Source organism: Monopterus albus, unplaced genomic scaffold (assembly GCF_001952655.1).
Source record: "Monopterus albus unplaced genomic scaffold, M_albus_1.0 scaffold212.1, whole genome shotgun sequence".
Lineage (NCBI taxonomy): Eukaryota > Metazoa > Chordata > Actinopteri > Synbranchiformes > Synbranchidae > Monopterus > Monopterus albus.
In genome coordinates this window covers 774,651-793,664 of record NW_018128092.1, presented here as the reverse complement: position 1 = coordinate 793,664, position 19,014 = coordinate 774,651, and the positions used below count along the sequence as shown (strand labels likewise).

Genomic DNA, 19,014 nt, shown 5'->3' with positions numbered 1-19,014 from the left:
GTATTTCTCTTGGCTGCACCGCTTCCAGTACGTGTATGTGGATGTTAGATTTTTTTGTCCAATCAGATTTCAGCCTCTATGTGTTGCCATGTCAATCTAATCTGCCCAGGGCCTTCAGAATCAGAAGTGCTGGCCCATGTAACTTAAACTACATTAGCAATGGGACTGTTTCTTTAACTAATCAGATTTCAAATTCGCCTGACAGGGCCAGCTAGCTGGCCCACAATGATGTCAGCAGTTTTCCGTCCTCTGATTGGTTGGTCAGAGCAAAACTAGAAAAGGGCTTACGATGGAATTGAAACGCAGAGATCACAGTTGCAGTTTTAGTGTAGAGGTTTGGAGGTGTCTTAATTGGGTTTCTTGCTTTAGTAAAAACGGTATTCACCCTCAATACACGAAATACCTCTCTCTCTGTAATGCCACACTTTATTATATTGCGTTTTTGTATAGCATTGATGGTTTCTATAATTGCGACGTACAGTGGTGGTATTAAGAGGTGAATTAAGTCGGGTAAGTCTCCACTGAAGGCCCAGGTACCAAATGCATGGCCCGCCACTGTTCATTTGTATGATTGTGTTGTGGAGTGCTGGACTCAGTGAGGGGAACCACTGTGCAGCAGCAATGTACACGACCGGGAGTAAATAAGGAGCGCACCCAAAGTTAGAACACCGTCGCTGCGTCCGAAACCGCATACTGTGACAGTACGTACTGAAAGAGATGAAGTACCTACTTACTGACCGTTAAAACAGTAGGTACTGTATAGTATGAAGCCTGGTAGTATGAATGAGATTCGGACGTACTACATCCGCCATGTTGATACATCACGTGACATACGTTTTCATAGCAGCGTCTTCTTCGTTGGATAACTCCTCTCCCGGGGCATCATGGGATAGTGAAGTGTCCATCGTATGCACGCTGCAAAATCCAACCGGAAGCAGTAGGTCATCCGGGTACTTTTCGCCTACTGTTTTTGGAATACTACGAATCCGGACATACTACTCGCCTCGCCTACTGCTTTTCGCCTACTATACAGTATGGTAGTAGGCGATTTCGGACGCAGCCTGTGCATCTCATGTTTCCACAAAATAGACATATTGAGTCTTAAGCATTTGTTGTTTATTGTTTCACAGAACACACTGTCCAAAATGTTCTAGACCCGCCCCTGCTTACTTATCTACTAATGTCATATTACAGTTTAGCATGTCACACATAACAGGAAGCTGTTTTTAAAGCAGCATGTCGTTGCAGAATGTGGACATCACCAGAAATCCAGAGGACGCGCTGCAAACTGTCCCTGAACACATATAAACGCAGCTTCAATCATTTGCAACCGGATGTGCTTCATGTGAGCTGCACTACATATTAAGACATTTGAAGGTGTGACAGCAGAAGAGGACGAGATGAAATGACAGCAGACAGATACATGAAGCACCAGAAGCAGGTGGAGATGAGGATATTAGCTGGTTCTGGGGGTTGTTCCTTCAACATGTCTGTGAAATATTCCCGTCTTGTCTGATATGAGGCTGAAAGAAAAAAGATGTATTTTGACTGTTATTGATAATTTTATTGTAGTGGTAAAAATCAGCACCAAATAAAACATTGTGTTGTAAATTTGTCCACTTGCTTGTAACAGCTGTGATGTATGCTGACAAGACTGGAAGTTTGAATTAAACGATGTAGAGAAAAAGGCGCTTCCGACATGTTGTTGCTCAGAAAATAAATTCCCAGTATAAATCACAGGCATTGTGTTATGTTGTTAACTCGGCCACAAAAAGCAACAAAAGGTGACAAAATAATTCGCCAACAGACCTGTGGACCCAAGACGAATGAATGAAACCTGCATTTTGGAGGAATTCGGAGAAAGATTTAGTACCGACTACTGCAGGGAGGAGTTTTAGAAACGCGGTATTTTCCTCAAACAGTCGTTCAGAGATTAATAATCCCTCATTCCCCGGGGGTTAATAATCCCTCATTCCCCAGGGATCTCGGTGGCAGCAGTGCACAACCTTCCATGCGAACACATTTTGTCTCAGCGTGGTTCAGGGATCCTTCTGCCTGACCACCTGTCGGATATTGACCCCTTCACATCACCTATCCAGTTATTATTACTGCAGTGGGGCCGTTTCAACTACACTGAGGTGTGGGAGGGGAAAGGCTGACCCCTGGAAAGAAGACCCAGTGTAAAATGTGCGCGCACAGCGTCCTGCTGTCTGAGCTGCTCCAGTCCCGCTGATAGTGTCACGCCGTCCAACTTCTCCTGGAGTCTTAAACCCAAATATTGTGGACATGGTGAAGCTAAAGATTCAGTGCATTCTAGTTTTATTCACCTTCTATGTCCGAGGGGGGCTGTCGGGGGATGCTGAAGCACGCCATGGAGCAAATATTGTTTTACAGGTGAGCATGCAGGCTGTTTCTTCTTATTTGTGACACAGGTCAGTGAAAGCTACAAGCAAGAGGACAGTTTGACTAAAACAAAACGTTATTTTCTGTTTCAGTAATCAAACAATAGTTTTACCTAATGTCTGTTACAAGCATTTGGCAGATGGTCTGTAAAATGTTAAGTGAACATAAGTCCATGCTTCTTACAGTGAGCTCACACAGGCAGAATAGATCATACAGGACTCTTTATAACTGATATCAGCTTTATGTTTTCTTGTGAAGGGTGTATTTGTCTGTGGTAAATTCCCGGCAGTGACCAGGATATGTGGTAATGTATTGACACAGACCCGTACAAAATTAACCAAACCGTGCACTCTCACTGGTCCCGTGTACAGTGAAAGCGTTTATTTCCAGTTCCACTTCCCCTCCATTCATGAATGGCTTTAATTCAGACTATTTTGACACATAATCTTGACCCAGCCTTTACATAGGCATTCTGAACAAACTATGGTGCCAAGAAATGTGACTTTGCACTAAAATGCGCAACAGGTCCTGTATTAAAAAGACAGATTTTACAAAACTAGACATACTGTACCTACACTTGACTGACTCGCTGCACTGATTCTTTTCCAGAGAATAAAACGTCAAAGCAAACCAACAAGACCAGTGGTAAGTCTGTGCCGTTTGCATGCATCAGTGCTGTAGATAAAATGCTTAGGAACTGAGAAGCAGTTCCCTGAGAACGTAGAGTAATTCAGCCAGTATAGCACAAACTGCAGCTTTCCCAACTACCAGTGAGCTAGAGGGCTGATGTGGCTCTCCTCCTCCCGTCTGTCGCCTCGTCCTGCAGTAATGTGGCCAGCACTAACCAGCTTGGTCTCAGCAGGCGCCAGTGTTACTCGAGTAAACATGAGGAGGGCAGAGAAGCCATGCAGGGAACTGCTTTATATGTTTCACTGATGCCTCTGAGGCCTGCAGGGCAAACCACGATGTAGGTAAACAATCAAAGCAGTGATGCATAAGGTTTATGATTTGTTTGTCCAACGTCTCGAGATAGGACATCTGTGACTGTTATAGTCAGACCTGAGTTGTGAGTGTCATGTCAGAGTATAAATGTGGCATGACAGTCAGTGTTGTAGTACTCGAGTCCAGATTTTCAGGACTTGTGACTCCACTCGGACTTGAGCACTAACTGCATTTGGACCCACCACGCCAGCCCGTCTCGCAGTGATACATATTGTCTCTCACAGGTGTTGGCTCCTGTTTGATAGAGAGCTTCCTATGAATCCACAACTTCACTGTTTCCTCTTTGAATCCTTGAGCTGACTTACACGTGCACTTGTTATGATGCTAGCTGAAGGTGACAGACTACCATGTGAAGTGCTCAGTGGTGTCCCGCTATGCCGTTACCACAGTCCAGAGTTCAGTATGGAACCAGCTCCCCGTCGTGAAGGAGGCTGCCTTTGAGGTGGACCTGCCCTCCTCTGCTTTCATCTCCAACTTTACCATGTAAGTCAGTCCGACATGAACTTTCACTGGCTGTTAGCTTCAGTATTTCTACATCACTGCTTCCTGCAATTGTTTATATAGCGCCTGTTTTTCCCTTTTTTTTCTACTTGTAACATCACTATGAAACCCAGTCACCAATAGTTGTCTCACTCAATGTGTTTTGAATGAAAAGCCTGTGCAGTGGCTTTTTGAAATGACAGTTCAAGTAATGAGTATATACGTTAGCGGGGAAATATTATTTCTTGCCTGTAGAAATAAGAATAATTAATTATTAATAAGAATAATGTTCTTATTAATGGGCAGAATCCAGAAATAAAACTTCCAAGGAATTATGTAAGGAACTAGAGTTCCGGTCCAGGGGAGATGCATCATTTGATTACTAAGAGGACTGAAAGCCACTCTCCTTTAAAAATGCTAAATATAAATAAAACAAACAAGTCAACATTGCAGGCCTGGAGCTGGGTTTGGGAGCGGAAGCAGGTCAGGAGGAGGGGGAACCTGAAATCAGGTGAATACCAGGCTTTGTAAATACAAGGCGAAGAATTAATAGAGAAAATGTCAGGAGTTTGCCGAGCCTCCCCTTCCTCCCCCCAACGGTTTACTAAGGCACCGTGCCAGTGTTGATATGCAGCAGAAACACACGCCAACATGGAGGGGGGTGCAGAGTAGATTTTTTTTAAGTATGTGTGAATCTGCAGCTTCTTCCAGTCATCACAGTGTCTTTCTGTGCCGCCCTCTTTCACACCTCTCTTTCAAAGACAAGCACACTTACACATACATATTTTCCCATGCACACTCGGAGCCTATATGGTCGCACTGTATGCACATCACTACACTGGAAAAAAGCTGCGGCAAACATATTGCGTTAGTTCTTTGGCATTTCTGCGTCTGAAACTAAGAAGTCAGTGTTCTGTGTCGGTCACTGATGCACAGCCGTTCCTTTAGCTCCTCAGCCACACAGGAAAATACAAGCACCTCCATTTTCCACTCTGGCCTCTCATGCTGTGTCTCAAACAAGACCTGCTTCAAGCCTGTGGGTTTATTTTGGTTAGCCCATGATGTTTTCTTTCTTTGGCTATATTAGTTCAAAGGACCTGACCTTAATTTAACACCTCGTTACGTGACAGTCTAGGGAGGTGCACTGGGTGAATTGGATCCCAGCATTTAGTTCAGTTAGGATTTTACTGGGTGTAGAGTGGCACTCCCTCAGGGCGTCACTGGCCTGTGAGATCCCTCTCTATTAATGCTGTTTTTAAAGGGAAATTACTCTTTTCCACTTTACCCTGCTTATGACCCCTCACAAGTGTAGTGCATGTGTGTGAAGCAGCTTTGTGATAGCCATGGAAATACAGGCAGCAAAATAAAGTAAATCACGCCTAATAACTTGATGCAGGCCAGATGTTTTTCTGACTGAAATATAATCTGGCTACAGTGAGTCACACAGAGAGCTGTTTCTTCTTCCTGTTTCCTCTGTCCCATCAGCACCTCCAATGGCAAGGTGTACGTGGCCCAAGTGAGAGAAAGAGCTGCTGCCAGGAAAATTTACGACGCTGCAAAGAAGCAGGGAAAAACAGCCGGACTTGTTGCTACCAAGTCAGTCAAAGGCAAAATGCAAGTTTTTAGCTGCCGCAGAATAAGAAATATGAATGTAAATTACGTAAGAGTCATGATACGTTTCATTTGAAAAGTTCTCTACCTGTGTTCTGTGGTGCTGCAGAGAGAGGGAGATAGAAAAGTTTCGTGTGGCGGTGAGTGTGCCGTCAGGTGCTCGGATGTCCTTCTCTCTGTCTTACGAAGAGCTGCTGCCTCGTCGACTTGGTCACTATGAGCTCAGTTTGGCTCTGAGGCCCAGACAGCCTGTTCAGAACCTGACATTAGATGTCACTATATCAGAGCGGACAGGCATCAGTTTCATCAAAGTCCTTCCTCTCAAGACAAGCCGACTGCTCTCCAACACCACTCAGGGTAAGATCTGACAATTATTAACAACCAACATATAGTGGAAGCAAATAATATGAATGAGCAACTTTGAAAAAAAAAATTCACCCTTGAATATGCTGTTGTAAAGTACAAGTATACTGCCCGATATCCAACACTGCATGAGCATTAGGCATAAAAGCGTCCAGGTTGCTTCATGGTTGAACAAATGCCTTGACAGGGCTTAAGGAAGTAGATGAAGGTTTAAGGAGATATGCTTATTTGCATTCTTTGCGAGTTTTAGATTAGAAGATTGATGCCATCTGAGACGGCTGTGGCTCAGGGGATACAGTGGATCATCTCATAACTGGAGAGTTGGTGGTTTGATTCCCTGCTTCTCCAGTCCAGGTGAAGTGTCCTCAGGCAGAACGCTGAACCCCAAGTTGCTGTCCCATCAGTATGTGAATGGGCAAATAATGATAATCACTTTTACTGGCCCAGTATGTTACACACACAAGGAATTTGTCTCCGGTACAGAACCAAGGCAGCCATCTGCAGGTCTAACACGCACACACCCACCCACCCATGTCAGCTGTGTCCTTGCACGGTGCTGCTCTGGCCATCAGGAGAACCTTGGGATTCAGTGCATTGGATAAGGATAATCACCTTTACTGGCCAAGTATGTTACACACAAGCAATTTGTTTCCGGTACAGAACTGATGGTGGCCATTTGCGGCGCCAACTCAATGATGGCTCTAACCATCAGGGGCAAGGGGGGTTCAGTGTCTTGCCCAAGGACACTTCGACATGCGGACTGGAGGCACCGAGATTTGAACCTTCAACCTGGGAGACAACTGCTCTACCCACCGCACCACTTCAACATGTGGATGGGGGGAACGGGAATCGAACTGTTGACCTTCTGGTTCCGCCCTAGCTCCTGAGCCACAGCCACCCTGTAATGATAGTGTAAAGCACTTTGGGTTAGCAGTGTGCATAGAAAAGCACTCTATAAGTGTAGTCCATTTACCAGTACAGTAAATATGAAGCTTCAGCCATGAGCCAGTAAGGTTATGTAACAAAGTCAGGAAGTCACTGCTCCTGGCCAAGAAATGGTCTCCAAAGGCATAACGCTCTGTAAAACCACAACCTGTGGCTTTTACACTTTGACTCTCTTTAAAAAGAGATTTAATGTTTTGTTGGCAAGCTTTAGAGGTACGAGGCTAATTTCATTATCTCTGGACAGCGCCAGGCTAGCTGGTTAGCTTTATGCCAAGCTAAATGGCCTTGTACTTGTACAGCGCTTTTCTATGCATTGCAACACACTCAAAGTGCTTTCACACTATTTGGCCATTCGACACCAAGAAAGCAAACAAAGGTATTTCAGAAACTGTTAACAGAATGTTTAGATCATTACTTTAATAATGTTCAACTGCTGCTACAGGGCTTTGACTTGGATGTTGGCATCTTGCACTGCAGGTGACGGAGACGCCCCTGCTTCCACTCATGTCGAGCGGAGTGCTGGCTGTGCTCGAGTTTGTTATAGTCCCACTCTGCAGCAGCAGATCAGCATCTCTTCCAAGGGGCTTGATGCAGACTTCATCATTCAGTATGATGTGGACCTCAGAGATCTCATGGGTGATGTCCAGGTCAGCAGCATTTTTACAGTAATGTGTTCTTGGTAGCAACAAAGGATCTCTTGTACTACCCCTTATTTGTATTCTTGCCCCCTCTCAGGTGTATGATGGCTACTTTGTGCATTACTTTGCACCCAGAGGGCTTCCTGTGGTTCCTAAGGATGTTGTATTTGTCATTGATGTCAGTGGCTCAATGATAGGCACCAAGATAAAACAGGTACAGTGGACCTGCACCCTTAACAAACCTCACCAATCCCATAGGGCTAGAGTTACACTATTCGCTCTAAGATGAGGAGACTTTAAAATATTCTGCTAACAGTAATGACAATTTTTTGTCAATAAGTCTAATAATTTCTGTCAGTAGACCAAGCAAGTCATGAGTACCATCCTTGGGGACCTTAGAGAGGGTGACCACTTCAACATCATCACCTTCTCAGACAAGGTTCACACTTGGAAGAAAGGACGAACTGTGCGGGCAACTAGGCAGAATGTACGAGATGCCAAAGACTTTGTGAAGAGGATTATTGCGGAAGGATGTGAGTCTAAATGTGATAGTGCCTGAGCTGTCACACTAGTCAGAGTTGATCATTAACTTCACTATTGTTTTGTTGTCTTCAGCAGTGTTTGTTTCTTCCACTCTTGTATCAGGGACCAATATCAATGCAGCTTTGCTCTCAGCTGCCCAGCTCATCAACCCTCCATCATCTGGCTCTTCCAACCACCTCTCATCTCGTCGTGTCCCTCTAATAATTTTCCTTACTGATGGCGAGGCAACCACTGGCGTAACAGCTGGTGATGCCATCCTTAGCAATGCCAAGAAGGCTTTAGGCACAGCCTCTCTGTTTGGTCTTGCCTTTGGAGACGATGCAGACCTCCTCCTTCTGAAACGCCTGGCTCTGGAGAACAGAGGTGTAGCTAGGATGGTGTATGAGGATGTGGATGCAGCCTTGCAGCTGAAGGGCTTCTATGATGAAGTAGCCAGCCCTTTGCTGTCAGATATCCAGCTGTCCTACCTGGATGATCAGGCATTTGACATCACCCGTTCACTGTTCCCAAACTACTTCCAAGGTTCTGAGTTGGTGGTGGCTGGGAGGGTTAAACCAGGGGTTAAGGATTTAAAGGTGTCAATGTCTGCCACCGATTCAAAGCAACGTGTCAAGCTGGAGAGTGATATCTCAATTTCCCACGCAAAGGGGAGTGGGAGAACAGATTCTGTAGACTGTTTGGGAGGTTTAGAAGCAGTTTCCACCTTTGTGCATCGTCTGTGGGCATATTTCACCATCAGAGAGTTGTTAATGGCCAAGCTGAATGCTACTGACCCTGCAACTCAGAAGTTACTGGCAGATAAGGCCACCAACCTCTCCCTCCAATATAACTTTGTAACACCAGTCACATCTTTAGTTGTTGTTAAGCCAGATGCAGATGAAGTGGCTCAAAGTCAAACCACTGCAAAAACCACCATAGCACCCACTGTAACCACAACAGCAACAACTGCTGCTGGTGGTTCAAAGAAGCCGAGCTCACCTACAAACCATAGGCCTAAAAAAACGATACCCAACCCTCCTCAGCCGCCTCTAAATTCAGCACAAACTAAAAAAAAAACATCGCCGACTTCCACAGCGAAAACACTGGGTTCACTACCTAAGAAAACAACTGCAACCTCAAGTCCCGCCCCTGTCAAGCCTGCCCATGCGCCATTATCTGGTAAAAAGCCCACTCCTTCACAAAATCATTCAAAAACTGACCCTCCTCCACCTGCTCGAAAGATATTCACACCTCTGCTAAAAGCTCTAAAAACAGCACCACCCCCTGCACCTGGAAAAGTCTCCACCCCTCAGATCAACACCATGAAAACAACATTCACCACCACCACTACCGCCACATCGCCACTCAGTTCTGTCAGGCCCGACCCTGCACCAGCGCCTGGGGCACCCCTGACCCCTCCGCTCAGCACAGCTCTCCCTCCTGTAAAAGTGACAGTGCCCTCCACGGAGAGCAGCACCTCATCTGCTCCAGATGCTTCTCGACCTGAAATCATCACCACTCTGCCTGAGCTGTCATTTCCCCTCACCTCTCCTGCCCCCACTATGGAAGACAACCACAAAAATGCGAGCACTGACACAGACCTGAGCATTGCTGCCTTGGTGTCAGCCACCTTCGCTCCCATGCCTGGTCTAACAGGTGCTCCACCACTGTGGGAGGCAGCTGAGCTCCTGGGTGGGTTGTACACTATTTTGCCCGTGATTCGCAAAGACTGATTTACAATTAAAGCCTGTTTGTGCCCTGAGAAGTGACAAGAAGTGGCAAATATAAACATTAAGGGTGCAGATTTTGTATATTTATCCCTAATTGAATGCTCTTTCTTTCCCCACTAGATGTCTCTACTTCCATTCAGATTCAGAGAAAAGGTAAAACTGAGCTTCCTCATTCTTGATTCTGATTCTTTATGTGAAGAAATCAGTTTTTCTGCTTAATTTATCTGGTATAAATTCATTTAACTGCAGTGCCAGAGGAAGCACTCAAATGCATTACTTTAGTAAATGTGCCAGTACCACAGTGTAAATATACACCATCACTAATCCTACAATTAAAATCATACAGAAATAACATCAGCAAAATCTGCGTATTAGACTGTAAACACTGAAGCACTGATGTGTAAGTTGCATGTTACTGTATGTAGTTTTAGCTGTTTTATGTGCAGCCAGGTTAGTCCAGCTACGTGGCAGAGCCGACTGTAAATCAGTCATTTTATTCTCTCCCTTCTGTTAAATAGATATTGACCTTGTAAAAGGTGAGTACCACCATCAATGCTTCATTTCTTTTTGTTGCTTAGAAAATCAAAATTCCCTGTTGAGAAGAATATTTCTCATTGCTTGCTTTCATTTCCCAGACTATGAAGCTACCTATGACTATGACCTCAACTATGATGCCTGTAAGTTTTTTAAATGTTAATCAGAGGCGACTCTTTACTGTAGCTGTTTTTGAGACCCAAAAAACTTTCTTGTACATGTCTGACTTATTTTTAGGGGATGATACTGCAGATACAGGGTCATTTGGTAAGTTGTCAGTGGGTCTTATTTACAACTACATGTCTTAAATAATGCCATTTATTGTAGAAACAGAGCTTGCATTACATCCTAGAGCTGTCATCGGTTTCAGTGCTTGGAAGTGAGGAGGACTGTCCTTTAGCTCAATGTCTTGTGCTTTTAGAATCTCTGTCTAAACCGGGCACCGTCAGGATCTTCTCCTCATCAGGTTAAGAACCTACATTGTATTTGTGTCTCCTTGAATACATATAAGTTGCATATTTTATGTAGTCATGTTGAATTAATGCTCAGTGTTATCTGTTGTAGTTGATGGAGATCCTCACTTTGTGGTCCGGCTGCCAAAGCTGCATCAGAGCCTGTGTTTCACAGTAGATGGCAGGGCGAATGACGTTCTCAGACTGCTGGAGGACCCAGAGAGAGGTTTGCATAACTGTAAAATACATTACCTTTTGGGCACAGTATAAAGTGTCCACTGTACATGGGTTTCTTTCCTCTTTAAGGGATCACGGTGGATGGCCACCTGACAGGGGCCCCCTCCAAGCATGGCACAGAAGCCCGTTCCCGAACCTACTTTGACCAGCTCACCTTCTCCTTAGCCACAGGTGGCTCTGGTAACATCATAATCACATTGTCACTGAATGCTGTAGTGGTGCAAGGAGAAGGGCAGGAGATCCTTCCCATCGATCAGCAGGGATCCGTGACAAGGCAGGGTGTAACGGTTGCTGTAGACAACCACCGGAGCTGTTGGATCGAGCTGGCCAAGGATGTGCGCTTCCTGGTCCTGTTCCACCACTACAAACACCCCAGCTACCTACAGATGGCACACCTGGGTTTTTACATCACAGACGGACGGGGCCTCTCTGGCTCAACCCGAGGCCTGCTGGGTATGTACACATCAGCTTTTTTACTGTCAGCTCCTACTTAAACTGCCACTCAGAGCCTTCACTTCAGTAAATGTGTCAGTACAACAGTGTACAAATTCAAATTTATCAGCAAAATGCACTTTATGTATCAAAAGTCAAATCTGGCAGAAAAGTGTCCCATGTGACTGATATATTATTATATATGGATGTTTGCTGGTGGCATGGTGGGGCAGTGATTAGCTCTGTCACCTCACAGCAAGAAGGGTCCGGGTTCAAGCCCGGGCCGACCTGGGGCCTCTTTGTGCGGCGTCTGCATGTTCTCCGGGTTCTGTCCAGGTGCTCCAGCTTCCTCCCACAGTCCAAAGACATGCAGCTTAGGTTGACTGGCAACTGAAAATTGGCCGTAGGAGTGAGTGTGGTTGTTTGTCAACATGTCAGCCTTGTGACAGACTGGCGACCTGTCCAGGGTGGACCCCGCCTCTCGCACATTGTCAGCTGGGATTGGACACTTTAACTCAACGACAATTCAGAAATTTCATTACAGACATTTGATAATCTCATGAAATATGAATATTTTCACTAAACATAATGTTGAATAAGTGAATAACTATCACCTGACAAAAAAGGCAGTGTCCTTGAGTTGGTGGCAGCTCCACCACCTCTAAACTCAGATAGCTTCTCTGTTTGAGGCCCTTTCTTTTTCCTACCCTGTTCATCAACTGTATATAAAGTAGATTAAACTAGCTCCACCTCAACCAGCTATAAAATGTAAAAACTCTGTTGTTGTATATATGGAAATGTAGTTGTAAAATGATACTCATCAGTATAACAAATCTGATAAGGCAATATAATCATACACAGCTTTTAATGAGCGCTTTAGTTCTTGGTACTCTTGGTACATATGATACATATACTCCTGTACTTGTGCATTGTGGTATTTATACTTTTAACAATCTGAGCACTACAAGTCAAACAGCCTGAGAACTGCTGCTTTTGAGTTTTTAAAGTTTATTATGTTTTAAGTAAACTCTTAATCTGAAAAGTAACTAATAACTATCAAATATTCCCATGAAAGTAGGCCACAAAAAGCATAACATTGAAACACAGTACCTGAGTTGATGCACCTGGGTGTTTTCCACCTCTGCTGTCCTTTATGCCCCCAGGCCAGTTTCAGCGTGCTGACATGAGTGTAACAGTGGTGAAGCATCATGTGGATGAAGGTGCTCAGGCAGCTACTAAGGAGGCAGTTTTAACCAGGGGAATTCTGAGGTGGGGGTCAGAGCACCTGCCAGTCACCTTGCAAGATAAGACGCTGAAGGACACGTTGCGGAAACGCCACTTCGGCAAGTGTTGGGTGGTGCCCAAGGCAGAGGTGGGGAGACTACTGGGACACGCATATGACAGCTACGTCGTGGCTCATGTGTAATCCTAGCTGAGCCGGCTCCACCTTGGTGTCTCTCTGCTGCACAGCTCAGGTCACAGCAGTGACGGCAGGCTTACTGGACAAAAGATGAACCAAAACTGGAAATTCACAAGGCTGAAATGACATTACTACAGTCTCTGCATGAGACCGTCTAATATTCCACGCAAAACACAGGTGTGGTTACAGGAGGGTGTGACAGATTAGACTACAGTGGATCAGAAAACTTGCAATTTAGCAAATAATGAGGATGGTCCAGGACAGAATGATGTCTTTGTGCCTTCTCCATTACTGTATGTGAACTGGATTCAAGCTCTGTTTTCTGTATTTCTGACAGAGATGCAGTGTTCTCCTGTTCGCATGGCAACCACAAAATGTCTGTTCGTACTGCAGCAGTTTGTGCTTGTTTCAGAATGTTTCACACACTGTTAAAGATATTCATCAATTATGATCACAGGATTATTTGGCAAACCATAATCTTCCATTTCATTATACGTTAAATTAAAACTGTATCATTCTGTAAGTTGTATTTTCTAGTACAAATGTATATAAAGTACTATTGTATGTGTGTATAGATGACAAAAGGTTACTCACCTGGATGTAGTGATTTTATCTTCAAAAAGAAACAAACCAAAATCAGGCTCTTTCCTGGTTTGCCATGTGCTTTTTATTTTTCTATCATGTCATTCATAGTTTAATTCGTTTTGTTACACGAGACATTAGGCATTGTTCACATACTGGTGATCAAACAAGGACATTAAGTTTCTACTACTCAGCCTGAACAGTTTCGTTGATCAGTTTCAAGGGATATTGTCAATATTAGTTTTTCAAAGGCCAAACTAGATGGAAATAAAATAGCACAACCACACACACACACACACACACACAGAGGAGGATTTTGTTTTTAATAAATAAAAAAAGAGATGCTGAGAGACGGGCAGAGGAGGGACAGCTTTAAATATATCTATGTTCACAGAGTCAAGGGTATTCCAGTTTTTGTCTGACAACATGTTTCCAGTGTCAAACTGTTGTGAACACGCAACTGTACAGATTTTGATTTCAGCTCCGGGACAGACTTGCTGGTCTCGTTCCATCAAAACCTGTTTGTTAGGAATGCAAATAATCACATCAAATTATGATGCAACACCGGAATGATCAGTAATTAAGGTAAAGATAAGACATGACACAGCAAATAAACAAAAACAGATCATTTGATTTTGCTGTGCATCACTGTTTAAAATTCATTTTATCATCAGAACATAAACTAGTAGCATAGCATATTCAGCATTTGACGTAAACCTTTCCACAGTACGTCACTGAAATCTAGAGTATTAACAGTAAAATACATCAACGCCCCAAACGCGCAGTAACTTTGTGGAGAGTTGTTTGGTTGTGGTGGATCAAGGGAAATGAACTTCTTCAGGGGTTGAAAGGAAACATCACATCTGTTTGTTTTTAATGTGTACCGAGTCGAGCTACAGATCCATTTGGCTCTGAGGGAGCGTGTGCTGCAGGTGAGGAAATGCTTCCACTCAGGTGTAAAATCACAGCTCTCCTTTGATAGAAAATATCCTTTATGTACTATTCAGACATGCACTACTGAAGTGAGCACTGCCAGCGCCTTTTGCCAATAACAGCAACACCATTTTGGCACAGGACTGACCTGCCTCTAACTGTTAGTTAAAACAAAGCAGACTATTTTTGGAACATGTGAATCAGACCCCTGATTAAGGCTGCAGCCAAATAAAAAACATCTTGGTTTATTCTTGCGGGCACTTGTAACTGTGGCTTCAAATGTTTGCTATGCTACAGAGAATCCAGCTTTTCCTTCACTTTAACAGCTGCAGTTTTTCATTTAGTCCCCAGGGGAATTACTCATCTCCATGACATGCACGAGATGCACTCTGGTGATTTCACTATGAGCTGAAATTTCAGTCTTGGCCCTCTTTTCACTCAAAAGTGACGCTTTGCAAACCTCAGACCCGAAACCTTCCCCGACTTACATTCTTTTTACCATGGCGCACTGCTTCATATCTCAGTTTGCCATAATTAGTTTGCTTCCACCGGCACCAGACTCTCCCTACCTCTTTAGCTCCTGACATTTCCTTCTTTAATGTTCAACTTGAAGACCACAGTTTCAACCTCAGCTCTGTAAACTTCATAACTTCAGCCAGTGAAATGTGCACCAACTATATAGAAATAAAACTCTTAAATAATTTAAAATGTTAGAAAGTAAATTATTCAAATTCAAAACTGACATCACACAACAGAGATAAACAAAGAATGAATTTTTTTTTTGGAGGGGGTGACAGTTAATAGCAACTGGTTAGCTTGCGTGCTAGCACAGGGAACACAACAGCGTTGCAAAGTGAGCACTATCAGTTGACAAAACAGCCCATTTACATGGAACTCTTCATCACTTTTTTACCCTGACCAACTGATTTTGCCAGAAGGAGCGATGCCTATTGAATAACACAGGTAAAAGACCAAGAGAAAGGTGAAAGCAGGGTTGACAGGAGCGATGCATGGAATGGTCCAGCCGTCATAGCGCAGAGTCGTTTGAATCTATGTACAATACTACTGTGTGCAAATACATGCATGTCAACTGGAGGTGACCCTTCCAGAGGATTCTACACGAAGCCATTACAAATCTCATGTCAGAGCTCACAATTCAAACCTGACAGTGCCCTTCACCGTGCACCCAGCCCGACCTTCGATATGAGGAGAAAGACGTTACAGAAAGAATGAAATGCTATGAAAATCTCCAACAAGTAATAAACGTACCTCTAATAATTAAGACATGATTATAGTCTAAATTCTACAATGGAATGAAAGGCCGTATCAACCCTGCTTTTCAGTGACAGATAGGGAGTGTGAGTATTTGAACAGCGTGTATGTGTGTGAGAAATTGTGTTTGAATGTGTGTCGAGAGAGAGGGGCGTTAGGAGGAAGAGATGAACGGCTAGGGGCCGGCAGAGCCCTCTCCTCCACACTCACGCCTCATCCCCACCCCTTTGTTCTTAAAGCACTGCTCAGGCAGCCCCGGCCCTCGTTCCGCAGGCTCTGCCACCTTTTTAGCCCCGCCTCTTCTCCCAGCCCCGCCCTCTCTGGGAAGCCCCCCTCTACCGCTCACTGCTCATCCTCCCCAAACACATCATTCTGTTTGCGTTTCATGTTCTCAAAGTCAAAGTCGCTCCCGGTCATACGTTTGTAGATGTCCTTGATGTTGTTGCAAGTGGTCTCAAAGTGAGTCGTGGCATCGTAGGACCTTGAGGCAAACAGCTGGGGAACATAAAATAACAAGACTGAGAATCTTATAGCACTTTAGCAATCAGCACCATATTAAAGTGGTTGTTCTTACCTGGCTCTCGGTACCATCATCTGTAGGCTCATAAAGATCACTAATAGCCACAAACCTGTCAAAAAAAAAACTCCGATAACTAAACCCGGTTATGAATCACAAGGTTTGTTAAATATTTTCTATCGTGTTATCATGCTGCGTTTGACGGCCTCTGTGTTTCTTAAACAATATATGAACGAAACGTTAGACGACAGAGGTGAAATGAGAAGCTGTGGGACTGACTTTTGGTCGATGGGCTCCAGCAGCTCCAGGGCCGGCTCTATCTCAGCCTCTGGCTCGCCGGTTTCCACTGTGGTGCTGACGATGGCAATGTACTTCCCCTGGGCTGCCACGTTGTGAGCATAGGAGATCATGCACACGTAGATGTCTGGAGAATTGACAGAAGGGTTAAGAGGAGGGGCCAGTCCAACCAGTTAACCCTGCATTTATTAATTACCCTGAAGGCAAATATTTGGACAGGTAGCCGCTAAATGTTCTGCTAATGCTGACTGTCGTTTGATGCTGGGCAGGTAGAGTGCAAAACATGCATTACATAATTTGCCTCCATATGTTAGTTCCATATATATAAATTCAAATCAGTAACATTCAACAGAAGGGCCATCTTTGTAAACGATCTTACTGCTTCAGTCTCTTAGAGCTCCATCATACTACTGTATGTTCCAACATTTAGCTTATCTGCTAAAAAGTGACAACAATCCTCACCTGAGTTGCGGTTAACCTGATTCTGAGGAATGATGATCTGGCAGGAATTGGCATCATTAGTGTTTTTGATGGGGTGGTTAAGGATGCAGATCACACGGATCACCTGGCCAACCTTACGGACGCGGTCTGGGATGTAGCTGGGGTCACAGATGAGCTGCTTACAACGAGCCACCTGCAGCAGCAATAGGTAAATTCAGCATTTTAAAGAACTTGCTTTCTTATCCTTTCATTGTCTACTCTAACGTTTGCTATAACATTACATCTGCATGACAATGAACAATAAATCAGCATGGCTGTACCTCGCCCTCAGACTTCACTCCAATCACACGGCCGCCTTCCATCACAATCTCATCCACTGGTTTGTTCAGCATGTATGTTCCTCCATAGATTGCACTCAACCTATGATGACAACAGAATAAGGCCTGTCATTGGGTGGTTATGTATTTCTGTATTTACTATTAAAGACAATCTCTACTCTATCATAATAATCAGAAATGATAAAACAATACCTGGCAAATCCCTGTGGCAGCTCTCCCAAACCATACAGGGGGTAGAGGTAGGGACTCTTCCCGTACCGTGCCAGAGATTCACTGTACAGTTTGATGCGATTGATCGTCTCCAAACAGGGAACATCAAGGTAGCTGACAGAGAAGAAAAAATAAAGGAAGGGAAGTCAATTCTGGTCTATGTAAAAAAACATCCTACTCAAAGCTGAGTGGTTTATTGAGCATAGAGTATTAGACATCACTTGGTCAGTACCTATATTAAGGAGTACACCTTTATTAGAGCACATATTCCTCAGTGACTACATGTTAAAACTGTGATAAATGCAGGTAAGAAAGATGAAGCTATCAGAGAGTTGTTGACAGGTTATGAATAGTTTTATGGTGTCCTTTATTGTTCTTACTCATCTGTCCTGTAGAGGGCCAGGGCGTGGCCAGTGAAATCAATGACATCCTGGCCGAGGTCGAACTTCTTGTAAACATCCCTCATCGTTATGGTTTTGGGGTCGACACCTTCAAAGGTCTTAGGGTCATTCTCATCAAAGTTGGCCACAAAGACCAAGAACTTCCGAAACCTTCGCTTCTCAAACATCCCCATAAGGTCTGGAAATTCAAACAAAGGCTTTGTGTCGGAATGACGTCATGATTGTTTCACTGTGATTTAAATACTCTACTCTTGATACTTTTGCTCATAAAGCTGTGATGGGACATAGTGGAGCTGCTTACTTGAACCTAATGCCTCGGTCTCGGTGGAGGGCACCTTGTAGATCTTTCCTCCTTTGTAGACAAAGCTTCCCTCCACAACTTTAAAGTCAAGGTATCGTGTCACTTCTGTGTATAGCAGCATCTTCACAAGCTGACCTGCAATCACAAAGACAGATATATGTTCATAGCTTCATAAACATAAACATTAAGGTGGATAGAAGTGTTGCGTTGAAGTGCATACAACTGTCCAGGTGCGTAAATAAATAAAGTGGCCAGTGCGTGTATATTCATTCCTTTATATACACCTAGCTAGTAATGTGAGACTGACCATTGGCCATGAGAAACTTGGGGATGAGGTCAACATTCCAGTCTCTTCCTCTGCCCATTGACTCAGGTGGACTATCTGGGTGACTGAAGCGCTTGTACAGCTGTGGCAGAGGACACCAAAGAGAAGCATCAACAACATCCTCTAAGGCTAAAGTCTATAAAGCTCACAGAATCTGAAGCATAACTGACAATGTGTAAATAAAGACATAAAACAGAAGTTGATGGCACTGGATGTAAAATGAGTTGTACTGGGGGACATAAAATTATATTGATTGGGTTTATAGATCCCAGGAGCCCGTTACCTCCTCCAGGGGGGTGATGGAAGAGCTCTCACCACCGTAGTAAGGGTTTCTGTCCATGTGCCCCATTGACAGACATGATCCCGGACAGAATGCACTCCGGCATAAAACAAGATTTAATACCCAACATTAACATTACTGACATAGCATCAATTTGAAAAGACACCGAACAGAAACATCTTAGGAAAGAGGCCTCTCACAGTCAGTCAGTACAACACAATAAAATTCATGATCACAACAAACTGAAGCCTCCAAAATGATGATACACTGTGTGAAACAGTGTGAACACAAACTGAACATGATCACCTTCATGAAGGAGGATTTATTGGCTTAGATCACTATAGTGCC

General features: G+C 44.0%; 3 protein-coding genes across 4 annotated transcripts in view; 2 read left to right on the top strand and 1 right to left on the bottom strand.

Moving 5' to 3' along the window:
• Nucleotides 1-1,774, top strand: part of LOC109971015 (6-phosphofructo-2-kinase/fructose-2,6-bisphosphatase-like) — an 11,480-nt gene extending 9,706 nt beyond the window's left edge. For both annotated transcript variants that reach the window (XM_020619004.1, XM_020619005.1), the window contains one exon: nt 1,249-1,774. In XM_020619004.1, the coding sequence (XP_020474660.1) occupies nt 1,249-1,308 (60 nt within the window). In that variant the 3' untranslated portion in view covers nt 1,309-1,774. The remainder of the gene's footprint in view (nt 1-1,248) is intronic.
• Nucleotides 1,775-1,827: 53 nt separating this feature from the next.
• itih6 (inter-alpha-trypsin inhibitor heavy chain family member 6) lies at nt 1,828-14,532 on the top strand. The gene is made up of 15 exons (XM_020619003.1): nt 1,828-2,394; nt 3,013-3,048; nt 3,734-3,888; nt 5,371-5,481; nt 5,606-5,853; nt 7,282-7,451; nt 7,540-7,656; nt 7,804-7,975; nt 8,088-9,656; nt 9,815-9,847; nt 10,466-10,495; nt 10,650-10,694; nt 10,793-10,906; nt 10,987-11,370; nt 12,513-14,532. The coding sequence occupies exons 1-15, from the start codon at nt 2,287-2,289 to the stop codon at nt 12,773-12,775; spliced, it is 3,555 nt and encodes a 1,184-aa protein (XP_020474659.1). The 5' UTR covers nt 1,828-2,286; the 3' UTR covers nt 12,776-14,532.
• Nucleotides 14,533-14,776: 244 nt separating this feature from the next.
• Nucleotides 14,777-18,787, bottom strand: LOC109971016 (rab GDP dissociation inhibitor alpha-like). The gene is given in 11 exon segments (XM_020619007.1): nt 14,777-16,051; nt 16,131-16,185; nt 16,353-16,497; nt 16,833-17,004; nt 17,132-17,231; nt 17,342-17,473; nt 17,740-17,938; nt 18,062-18,196; nt 18,369-18,468; nt 18,670-18,730; nt 18,732-18,787. Coding segments are annotated over 11 exon segments (1,293 nt in total). The 5' UTR covers nt 18,773-18,787; the 3' UTR covers nt 14,777-15,898.
• Nucleotides 18,788-19,014: the final 227 nt, after the last annotated feature.